This window comes from Mandrillus leucophaeus, unplaced genomic scaffold (genome assembly GCF_000951045.1).
Source record: "Mandrillus leucophaeus isolate KB7577 unplaced genomic scaffold, Mleu.le_1.0 Scaffold215, whole genome shotgun sequence".
In the NCBI taxonomy this organism is placed as follows: Eukaryota; Metazoa; Chordata; class Mammalia; order Primates; family Cercopithecidae; genus Mandrillus; species Mandrillus leucophaeus.
The window spans coordinates 1,115,464-1,127,754 of NW_012102199.1; the positions used below are offsets into that span (position 1 = coordinate 1,115,464).

General features: G+C 46.8%; 1 protein-coding gene across 1 annotated transcript in view; it reads left to right on the top strand.

Annotated features, from left to right (window-relative positions):
* The window catches only part of LOC105540094 (phylloquinone omega-hydroxylase CYP4F11-like), an 11,446-nt gene extending 3,698 nt beyond the window's left edge, over positions 1–7,748 (top strand). The window contains exons 2-7 of the mRNA XM_011980581.1: positions 616–760; positions 2,716–2,769; positions 2,861–2,988; positions 5,136–5,257; positions 6,011–6,281; positions 7,647–7,748. Of these exons, the coding sequence (XP_011835971.1) occupies positions 616–760; positions 2,716–2,769; positions 2,861–2,988; positions 5,136–5,257; positions 6,011–6,281; positions 7,647–7,748 (822 nt within the window). The remainder of the gene's footprint in view (positions 1–615; positions 761–2,715; positions 2,770–2,860; positions 2,989–5,135; positions 5,258–6,010; positions 6,282–7,646) is intronic.
* Positions 7,749–12,291: the final 4,543 nt, after the last annotated feature.

Here is a 12,291-nt window from a genome sequence, read left to right on the forward strand (position 1 = left end):
GGCAGAGGCTGCACCACATCTGGAGGCTGCGGGGGGAACTTGCTGTGGCTCCTGGTGGGGAGTTGCGTTACTCAGGTTCTCTTTAGAAACTGAATCAATAGGATATCCTTCCTCTTATCTCTGAAGCATATACTGAGACAGAGAGAGAGAGAGAGTTTATTATGGGAATTGGAAAATGCGGTGATGGAGGCCAAGAAGTCCCGTGATATAGCATCTGCAAGCCAGAATCCAGGGACACTGGTGGTGTAAATTCAGTCGGAGTCCCAAAAGACCTGAGAACCTGGAGTTCTCACGTCCAAAGACAAGAGTGGATGGATGAGCCAGCCCCAGAAGAGAGCTCACGTCCACCCTTTCCTCTGCCTCTTTGTTCTATCCGCACCATCAAAGGATTAGATGACACCCACTCCCACTGGGGAGGCGGATCATCCTTCCTCAGTTTACCTATTCAAATGCGAATCTCTTCTGGAAATACACCGAAGGACACATCCAGAAATAATGTTTTACCAGTATGTTTTATCTGGGTATCCCTTAGCTCAGTCATGTGGAAACCATGGTTAATTCAGGTCACCTAGAATTAACCATTACAAGGGTTGATGGCCTCTGCCTTGCTTTCAGATCACTCCCACGGAAGAGGGCATGAAGAAGGTCACCCAGCTGGTGGCCACCTATCCCCAGGGCTTTAAGTTTTGGATGGGTCCTACCTTCCCCCTCCTCATTTTATGCCACCCTGACATCATCCGTTCTATCACCAGTGTCTCAGGCACCCATGCAGAGCTTGGGATGATGAGGGCTGCAAAATATCCGAGGCCTTCTATCCTCTCTTCCCCCAAGCTTCCATGTGGGCCCTGCAGGGTCCAGGCCCCTCTTCCTGCTTCTCTCTCAGCCATGTCCCTCTTTCCTTTGTGTATTCACCAACCCCCATGTCAGCATCTCCTCCATCCACTGCCATCTGTCCCTGCCATTTTGTGCTGGGCACCACTGGGGGCCCAAGAAGCCTTCATTGAGAGCACTGTCCTCGAAGTAGCCCCCCATGCTTGAGGAAATGGATGTGGACAGAGACATCTCAAACTTTGTGGAGTCAGGAATCGAGAGAAGGAGATGGGTGCGACAACCCAGAGAACAAGGTCTTTGCTGGGGCAGGCTGGAAGGCTTCCTGGAGGAGGGGTTGCTGTAAAAATGAGTAAAAAGATTTTAAAGCAAGGGAAGGGTGATGCAGTGGACATCATTAGTATCCAGATCCCCCTACCAGACCTGGCATCAGCCTTGGCTGTCCCTAAGTTACTACACTAGGAGGATTCGAGGCTGGTGGAGAATCTGGGCTGTGATTTACATGATGTTCACCTCTGGTGAGTTTATTCCTTCTACCGCGTCCTGTCACTCATCCACCCTATTCATGGCTCTCCTGCTCCAGGCCCCAGGAATCTCCAGTAGGAGATCCCACTCCAGTCTGGGGTCCTTTCTTTCCCTTTGCTCATCCTGTCCTTGAACAGGCCAAGCCAAACAGGGGCAGGGGCAGCATCCCACAGAAACTATGGCTGTAACCTCAAGATGGTGAGTGACTCTGGGCAGGTCCTCAGCTCTCTCTGGCTGCTGAAGTCTCTTTCAGTTGTGAGTGATGGAAACTGAAACTCACGTGGCCTACGCAAATAAAGAGAATCAGTGGGCCATAAAGTCTGGAGAGAGTGGTTTTCAGGCATAGTTGGATCCAGGTGTCAATCCACATCACTGGGAATCTGTCTCCTCTTGGTTTTACCATTCTCTGTGTCACTCTGCCTTTTCATATGGTGTCAATGATGAGTCTCAGAAGCCCAGTTCCTATCAGAAAGCCCACCTTTCTCCCAAGGGTCCAAGATAGCCTGTGTTTTCTACATTATATTTGATTGTATCTGGTATATGCTTCCACCTGGGATCACACAGAGAAGTCATCATGTGTGGGGCTCAGCTGTGGCTGAGGACATTTGGGGCATGTCAAAGTCTTTTTGGTACTTGTCTGAGATGTAGGGTGAGATTGTCTTTTTATCCTGCTTCACATGTCTTGGCCATGTTTGGTGCTTGTCCAAGGTGTAAGACCCAGGGTCTCTTTGAGAACTGTGTGAGGTATTATTTGAGTCTTAGTAGAGTTAGGTCTTAGGGTAGATTTGAATTACGCCTGAAGAATAGGCTTGGTTACACCTGGGCCATGTTTAGGACATTCATGACATCATATTTAAAAGTTATCTGGACCCGTCATTGGAGTACACAGAGGTCACATTACACCATCTCAGGCTCATGGGAGAGCATGTTGTGTCATTTAGGGTTTGGCATGTGTATTTTGGCCATGTCACGAATGTTAAGACATATCAGGGCAATATCCCAGGTCCCAGATCCATGTCAGAAGATAGCAGAGAGTGCTGGGGACATATGGGGTGTCCTAGATCCCTGTAAAGGCATTCTATAGAGTGTTGAGCTATGCTCAGGTGTTGCAGAACATGTTGGACCATGTAGGAGATATGTCATTGTGTGCTGGAGCATGCTGTGTTATTGCTGTGCTGCTGCAGCCTGGTCTAGTCTCTCCTTCCTCCACCATCCTCCCTTCTTCCTCTACCCTTGGCCTTCTTCCTGCTATGCTGGGTGGGAAAAGTGGAAGTGCACACCCCTGGCTGGGAGCATTCCTCCATACTCAAAGTCCTTCTCTTACCCCTCTCCACGGTCCCTGAAGGCCCTCAATCATGTCAGCTGCTGTCGCACCCAACGATATGATTTTCTATGGCTTCATGAAGACCTGGCTGAGTGAGTAATTGCAGGTGAATGGGGTTGGGGATATGCTTTAGGGATAAGGGAGGGTGCTGCCCTCGACCACTGTTCTTGATTGCCCTGCTAGGGGATGGGCTCCTGCTGAGTGGTGGTGACAAGTGGAGCCACCACCGTCGCATGCTGACTCCTGCCTTCCATTTCAACATCCTGAAGCGTTATATGAAGATTTTCAACAAGAGCGTGAACATCATGCATGTGAGTCCCTTGAACTCTGAGTCCCAGCTGGAGCCTTGGGGCAGAGGGACCACAGGCATATCTGGTCTGGAATTTTGGTTGTGCTTTGGGGCCAATGTTCTTCCTTTCTGAGCCTCGGGTTCCTGATCTGTAAAATGAGGATAATAATCTCTACTTAAAAGGTGGCAAGATGACATAATGGAATCGTGTCCCTGGCACATGGTAGGTCTCAGAGGTGTGAGTTTCCATGTTTCTCTCACAGAAACCCTTCAAACTCAAGAAAGTAAAGATGAAGATTGCGTAGTCGCAATTGCTGAGTACAAACCACTTCAAAACTCATTGGTTTAGAGCAATAAGGGCTTATGATACCTAACAAGTGTGTGAGACAGTTGGCTGGTTCTTCTGCATGTGGATGGGATCACTCTTGGTACATGAGCAAGTCAGGTGGGTCAGGTGGGCAGCTTTGCTGATCCTGGCTCAGTTTATTCACATGTTTGTTTGGAGCTTCACTAGCTTCAGGTTAATCTAGACTGGCCTCAGCTGTGACACCTGGACTTTTCTCCATGTGTTTCTCTGCCTCCAGGAGGCACCTGCTGTTCACATGGCATAGACTGGGTTCTGAGAGACTGTGAGGACACTACAATGTCTCTGGACATTCTCTCTGCAATGTTTCAAAGTTCAACCAGGCTTAGGTCTGCACAGACTCAAACAGGCATAAAATAGGCTCCATGTCTTAATAGAAGTTGCTGGAAATTCATAGTGCAAAGTGTGTGAATAGAGGGAGGAGTGAGGAATTGGGAGTTGGTATTTTGTGAAGTGCTTAAGATGTTTTACTTACTTGCAAGCTGATAAGCTAGCTTTGTTAATACTTCGTGGATTCTGCTAGGAGATACGAGAGTCCTGGGTCAGAGACAAATGACTATTTATTACTCATGGCATAGCAAGCAGTATGTTCTTGGTTTGCATCATTTCTCCAAACCACCCAAATCACACAGGGTGCCACAGAGAGGTTTCAATAGTTGCCTGCTCATGCAGTGCATTGCATGGGAGGAAAGGAGCACTAGACTTAGGGAATCTGCTTTTATAGCAAGCAGAAGCAAGCTTGATATTGGTCCAGGAGGAGCCATGGCCTTGTCTCTCGATGTTGTTCTCTGCAAAAACAACTCTGAGAAGTGGCCCAAGTAAGAACAACAGGTCTGACATTCTTGGCATACCCAGAGAGATGCTCAGATCTGATGGAGGAGTCCCTCTCACAACAGGGACATATGTGTGTGTGTGTGTGTGTGTGTGTGTGTGTGTGTGTGTATGTGTGTGTGTAAATGCGTATATATAATTTATATAAATTATATAAATACATATGTGTGTGTGTATATATATATTTACGTTCTGGGATACATGTGCAGAACGTGGAGGTTTGTTACATAGGTATACATGTGCCATGGTGGCTTGCTGCACCCACTAACCCATCATCCAGGTTGTAAGCTCCGTATGCATTAGGCATTTGTCCTAATGCTCTCCCTGCCCTCGCCCCCCAACCCCCTGACAGGCCCCAGTGTGTAAAGTTCCCCTCCCACAACAGGGATATTTTTGAAATGAATTTATGGCAATGGAGATGAGTAAAACCAACATTTACTGAGCACTCACCATGTGCCAGAAACAGTGCCATTTGCCAGCTCCAGGATACACGTTTTCTAATTTAATTTTAATAACTGTGTGAGGTTGTGGTTGGTTTTGCCCTATTGCAGGTGATAAAACTGGGGGCCAGAGAGATTAGGGAGCTCACCAAAGTTCAAACAGATAGTAAGTGAGCTAGGAGTGGTGGAGCAGTGATTCCACCCTAGTTATCAGGCCCCATAGCATGTTGTCTTAATTGTTACTGAAGATTTGATAGATGGGACCTACAGGAGTGCAGGAGGTTGACCAAGTGCACACAGACCATAGGAGGCTGAGCTGGGACTTGAACCCAGGTCTCTCGACTCCCAGACATGAGTCTTTATCTCCTAATAGTAACAGTTTCTGGTCCTATCCAAGCTGGTCCTTCCTGGGGATGGGTGCCTGGGGCAGAGGACCAGGAGGATGATTGCGGGGAATCCATCTTGGTGTTTGGGTCTGGGAAGGCACTCACAGGAGGCAGTTCCCAGCTTCAACTCTGTTTTTACTCTGGCCAGGACAAGTGGCAGCGCCTGGCCTCAGAGAGCAGCGCCAGACTGGACATATTTGAGCACCTCAGCCTTACGACCTTGGACAGTCTGCAGAAATGCGTCTTCAGCTTTGAAAGCAATTGTCAGGAGTGAGTCCTTTCCTATGGCCTGAGAACTTGGGCCACGAACCCAAGGGAGTAGGTTGGAAAAGGATGACTGACCGGGATAACCAGAAGTGCCTTTCTGAAGGCACTTTCTGTGTGTTGTAGCTGGGCTTTGAAGGATGGGGAAGGGGAGAGAGAAAGCACAGTCCTTTCAAATAGGTAGAAATATTTGAGTATAGGCAAGACGACTAGTATAAGCATGCACAACAGACAGTAGAGATGAGGTTGTGGAATTAGACAGGGGATAGATTTCAGGACATTGAAAATCAGGAAAAGTGGCATGAACTTTATCAGGAGGTTCCCAGGAATCTTTTGAAGGGAGTTGGGCCGATAACAGGTGCGGTCACAGCTGAGCTCTGTGTAGGTCTGCCTGTCATGTAGACACGACATGGAGCTGACATTGGATGCAAGTTGGTTATGGCGGGGGCTGGGCCAGAAAGAACTGGAAGACAGTGAAGTCTGAGTTTTGTGAACAGTTTTTTGGAAGGAAAAGAGTCCAGACTGGATACTGGGTGGCAGAGACAGGAGAGAAGCATGGTGTCCAAGCTATGCTCTGGGTATCTAGGTGCATGGAAGCAGCTCTCAGAGATAGGATGCCTGGAGAGAAGGGATTTTGGAGAGTCAAGTCTCCTGGCTGTTTCTGGATACTCAATTTCCTGGCGGGCAGTAGCTTCTAGCTGCTGGTGAGAGGTGCTCCTGGGACTTTGCATATGTTAAGTTGTTACCTCCCTCATGCAGGAAACCCAGTGAATACATTGCCACCATCTTGGAGCTCAGTGCATTTGTAGAAAAAAGAAACCAGCAGATTCTTTTGCACACGGACTTCCTGTATCATCTCACTCCTGAAGGGCAGCGCTTCCACAGGGCCTGCCGCCTACTGCACGACTTCACAGATGCCGTCATCCAGGAGCGGCGCCGAACCCTCCCCACTCAGGGTATTGATGATTTCCTCAAGAACAAGGCAAAATCCAAGACTTTGGACTTCATTGATGTGCTTCTGCTGAGCAAGGTGGGCTTCTCTGGGATGTGATTTCAAGTAACAGAGTGGAGATTTATGCCAATGTCAAATGAGAGAACTTAGACTTGATCCAGAGGGCAGTGGGATCCATGGAACATGCTTGAAAAAAACAGGTCAGAGATAGGTTTGAGAGATGACTCTGTGGAATTCAGCTGGCAGGGGACCACTAAGTTTGAAATAGTGAGGAGCCTGAGATTTTACTTACATGTTAGTAAGTTAGTCTGACACATTTTTATGCATATCTATATGTCTATGTCTGTATCTATGATGACAGATGCACCAAACCCCTGGATCACAGCAGCCTATTTTAACCATTTGCAGCAATAGCAGCAACCAGAGTAGGATTGTAGAGCTGGCTCTCCATTCCCATATTCCTCCTAGGGTAGCACAATGTTTTTACCTGTAAATACACCAGAATGCACTGCAGAGAGGGGCCCCACATTATACATCTTGGAGCTTATATAGGATAGCTAGCACATCTGCCCCTTCTTCCTTCCAGGGTGAGTGTGAGAGTGGGAGAGAGAGAGAGAAAGCGAGAGAGACAGAGAGAGAGAGAGAGAGAGAGAGAATGTTTGCTTTGTTCTGGAGTAAAATCTACTCCTCTCCAGTGAGATGTCCATGCCCGTAAGTGCATGGTGTTATAGATTTATAATGTAGGTGGTGGTGTTATAGGTTTATAACCCAGATGCCTTCTGGAAAGATAAGAAGGATTCTCTGAGTTTACCACTCTAGAATGTGAGCAAATATCTTCAGAGCAATACTCAATTTCTAACCTCCAAGCCAAACTGCCATTGAAATATGCTGTAACCCAGGTTGCCAGTAATGTTTCACTCCAAAAGCCCTCATTATTCAGAGACAAGATAATATTCATAGGTCATTGACTCTTCCCAGCAGGGCCAAATAGGAGAATCCAACGGGAAGCATGTGGGTGGTAGTCTCTGAAGGTGGTGACCAAGAGACATCTAGGAGTGCACGATGGGCTTCGTTTTCTGGAAGGAGGATGGATCTTCAAAAATTGTTTTAGGTTTGACTCAAGAGCCCCCAGAGCTGGTGTGATTTGGGGCAGGGGTATTGTCTTGCCTTCTCTCCAGGATGAAGACGGGAAGAAGTTGTCTGATGAGGACATAAGAGCAGAAGCTGACACCTTCATGTTTGAGGGTGAGGGTCTCAGTGTGGGACTACAGTGGGGACAGGGGCCTCTCCATCCCAGCGACATGGTGAGTGGACCCTGTGTCACTCCATTCTGCCCATCCTCCCCCTCCCTACATTCTCCTGGAGGGCCTCAGTGTATGGGTGCTGTCCACCCTCTGGTGCTGAAGCAGCCCAGAAACCCAGTTTTGATTGGCTGCCCCTCAGGCCATGACACCACAGCCAGTGGTCTCTCCTGGGTCCTATACCACCTCGCACAGCACCCAGAATACCAGGAACGCTGCCGGCAAGAAGCGCGAGAGCTTCTGAAGGATCGTGAGTCTATTGAGATTGAATGGTGAGCGCAGGTGCTGGCCTGTTCCTGATCTTTTCCCATTGGTCCTGCTCCTCAGGTGGGGGAGTGGGGGAGGAGTTGTTTTTTGTCAATTCTTCCATTATTGCTTAGTGGGAGTCAGTGCAAATCCCAGAGTCAGGGCTTAATACCCAGCCTGACCAGCAGGGGATGGTTTGGAGGCTTTTGGGACAGAAAGACCTGGGCACTATAGACTCAAAGGTGAGTCAGATCAAGCCCTTGCCCCTGCAAGATTGCTCATGTGTGGGGTGATGCACCCGTGATCCGACAGCACAGTCCAGAGTTGCACACTGAAATGAAAGCAGGTGCTGTTAATATTAACCTCCCAATTGGCAGATGGAGGTGCAGAGAGATCAATTCACTTTACCAAAGCCACACAGCCAGGGAGTGGATAAGCCAGGAATTGAACCTGAGTCTGTCTGATATGAGTCAGTGCTGTGAAGCAAGGAACTATCCAGACTACGCTACAAGTCTCCCCTTAATCATTAATGTGTGTTTATGAGACTGAAGAGAAACGAACAATTCACAGTGGTGATCAGCTGGTCTCTGTTTTAAGAAGAAGAAAAGCCCCTGGAGCATGCAATTGAAGTGATGTCATGGGGTCTCCAAACCAAGCAATTAGTAAAATGTATCTGAACCTGCCACCTCCAGCCCCGCTCTAAGACTCTCAGTGCCCATCGCTCAAAGCCCCCAGGTATCTTTTCTGGCAGACACAACAGAGAAGAACATGGTTAGAGCCTTGATTGGTATTAAAGATCCCAGTGGGACAACTGTCTGCACAACTCGCCGAACTCCACTGCATAACAATCCCCAGGAAGCCAATTCTAAGTTTTGTTAGTGAACAAGCCATGGGACTTTCACTGACACCTGGGGGCTCATTAAAAGTTGGCACACAATTTCCATCTCCACTCCATTTTGGTTTTTTTGCAAATGAAAGAGTCTCTAAGGATCAGCTACAGAGCTGCAGGGAGATTAGGTTTGAATGCATAGCTCAGGGATGAGGTGGAGACGGAAACACAGGCTCATCTCACTCTGGGGAAATGGTCCCAGAGAATTTTCCACTTAGCCTCACGTCCAAACTTAAGTGTCTGATTAGCAGCAAGAGACGTAGGTAGGCATTGGAAGTGGCTCTTTCTTCCCCAAGACACTATAGTCCCAGAGCTCCGCGTAGCCAAATGTTACAGAAAGCACCACAGCATCTTGGCTGTCAGAATCAAAGCATGCAAAGCACTTGGTGCCAAGAGTGGCTCCTGTGAACATTTTGCGCTGCTGGAGGGGATGGAGGGGAACGTCTCCAGAGCTCCGAGTTGGGTCAGGTTTCCGCTTCCTCCCTCCTAACACTTACCACACTCTCCTTATTATATACATGACTTATTCATACTTACTGTCTTTCTCTACTCAACATTCCCCACAAGAGGATAAGACCACACTGTATTTGCTCAACTTTGTGTTCTCACTGCCTGGCACTTAATAGATGCTCAGTAAATATTCACAGAGAAAACAAGCAAGTGACTCTGTCATTGCAACCCCATTCCATGTCTGTGAGTTGCAAAACCCTTCCAAAATGTGGCTATTCTCTAGTTAATCTGAAATTCATTTTGTAGATGTGGCTGACATCCTTTGAACCCACCTGCCCTTATGTGTACATCCCCTGTGTAGATGAGTGTCATCTCAGGTCTGATAGATTATGGGGAAAGGTCCACTGGATGCAAACCTCTGCCTGTCTTTTAGGCTCCATGAACCACTCCTCACTCCTTGCTGCTCAAGGTCCCTCTCCTATTGGCCTCCTGCTCCTTGGATGAAGAGTTATTTCCCCACCCTAAGTCCTTTGCACATGCTCTTCCCTCTGCTTGGTGCACAACCTTTCCTCTCCCTCTGCAGAATAACTCAGATGAAATGCTACCTCCTCCGTGAAGTCCTCTTCTATCAGCCTGCCCTGCTTTCTGAGGATTCATTTGTCTACTCCTGTAGCCACTGCCATCCCCTCCTTATGCTCCTCCTGCTCTTGTCTGACATTCAGTTATTCATCACCCACCTTCTCTCCTCCACTATAAAGTCCACAAGAACAGGCACTAAGTCTGTAATGGCCATTGCAGTCTCCCCAGCTCCTGGCTCAGTGATGAGCTCCAATGCTCTGGATACATCTGTTAAATGAGTGGTAGCTGAGGTTGAAGTTCCTCTGAGCTGGAGATAAAGGTTACCTCATGCACAGTCTTTAGGGGTTGAGGCTGGTCAGTGTCACCATCTTAAGCAGCCAGTGTGGCTCTTTCTATTTCTCCGTGTCACCAAAGAGCAGACCAAGCATGAGGTTTCCTGTTTCTACTAATATTTATTTTCAGGCAGTGCTTATCTCAGATGGAGGAGACCTCTTGAGCAAGAAGTTGACCAAGGCATTGAAGAGCCCTTCCACCCAACTCAGCCTTCCAATCTTTAGTGAAAATGTTATCCTATGAATATTTATGACACACCTAAAATGTGCTAGAATGGTGACTGCAACTTGGATTCCACCTCTAAGAGCTTCTGGACAGAGAAGGGAGACAGACCAGTGCATTAGTCATTCAGATACCGCAAGATAAATGCAATGAAAATGTTGCAGACTGCAGACTCCTGCTTACAGTCCCTTTCCCTTCTCTGAAACTCATTGAAGTGAAAAGATCCAAAAAGGGAATTCATCTAGAATAAATTACCATTAATACTAAAGAGAAACTGCCTGGCTTGTTTCACTTAACGCAGTGTCTTCTAGGTTCATCCATGTTGTCATGAATGACAGGATTTCCTTCTTTTTCAAGGCTGAGTAGTATTCCATGTGTATTTATTACCTCATCCATTTATCCGTTGATGGACACTTAAGTTGATTACATCCCTTGACTTTTGTGAATAGTGCTGCAGTGAACATGGGAGTGAAGATATCTCTTCAACATACTGATTTTATTTCCTTTGGGTATATACCATACCCAGAAGTGGGATTGCTGGATTATATGATAATTCCATTTTTAATTTTCTGAGGAACCTCTATACTGTTTTCTATAATGGCTGTACTCATCTACATTCCCACCCACATTTTACAAGAATTCCCTTTTCTTCACATTCTTGCCAACATTTTTTTTATCTTTCATCTTTTTGATGTTGGTCAAAGAATATGAAATTTCAGTTAGACAGGAAGACTATGAGATCTATTGTGCATGATTATAATTAATAACAATCTATTGTATATTTGAAAATTATTGAAAGTTGATTTTGAGTATTGCCATCACAGAAAAGAATGGTAAGTATGTGGGATAATGCGTATTTTAACAGGCTTGAATAAGCCATAGTGTATACAGATATCCAAACATCATGTCGTACAGTATAAATATATACACATTTTCCCTATTAAAAAAATGAGTATCTGCCAGATTTCATGTATTTGGGATCAAATGGAAGTAACAGAGGAAACTGTCTTATAGTCCCTTACTCAAGGGCAGAATGCAGTGAAGGGAAGTAGACGGAGAAGATGTTTCTTTTTCTTTTCCTTCTCTCTTATTTATTTTTTATTTTTTTTATTTTTTGGAGATGGAGTCTTTCTCTGCCACCCAGACAGGAGTGCAGTGATTTGATCCCAGTTCACTGCAACCTCCACCTCCCAGTTCAACTGATTCTCCCACTTCAACCTCCCAAGTAGCTGGGATTACAGGCAGCCACCACCACTCCCAGCTAATTTTTGTATTTTTTGGAAAGAAGATGTTTCTTGAGGGACGGATGGGTTCTAATCCACATCTCCTCACAGTTGTGAGCACAGGTTCTGGTGCACAGGAAGGGCTGATGCACGTTTGGGGAATGCATCTTCTGGAGCTCATATTTCTTTGGTCATCCCTGGGTGAAGCCCAGTGGAGACATTCAGAAATGCAAGGGCCCTGCCTGGCAGAAAAGCTGAGTTGAGCCACGAGGTTGAGGGTCAAAGGGACTTTTTGCTTATTTGCTACTCACTGCTGGGCACATAGTAGGCGCTCAACAAATATTAGTGGGGTGAATGAAGGAATAACGTGCACAGTTTAAGAAAAAAATGAAGGCTGGGTGCAGTGGCTCATGCCTGTAATCCCAACACTTTGGGAGACCGAGACAGGTGGATCACCTGAGGTCAAGAGTTCGAGACCAGCCTGACCAATATGGAGAAACTCCGTCTCTACTAAAAATACAGAATTAGCCGGGCATGGTGGCGCATGCCTGTAGTCCCAGCTACTCAGGAGGCTGAGGCAGGAGACTCGCTTGGATGCGGGAGGTGGAGGTTGGGGTGAGCTGAGATCATACCATTGTACTCCAACCCGGGCAACAAGAGCAGAGCTCCGTCTCAAAAAAAAAAAAAAAAAAAAAAAAAAAAAAAATTGGGGAAGAGGAAGGGGAATAAAACCAAACCAAAAACCTACTATGGGCCAAGATCCTTACACATGTGTCTCTTCCTGAAATAATCCAGCCCCATTTTACAAAACGGAAATGAGGTCCAGAGAGACCAAGCCGCTGGTC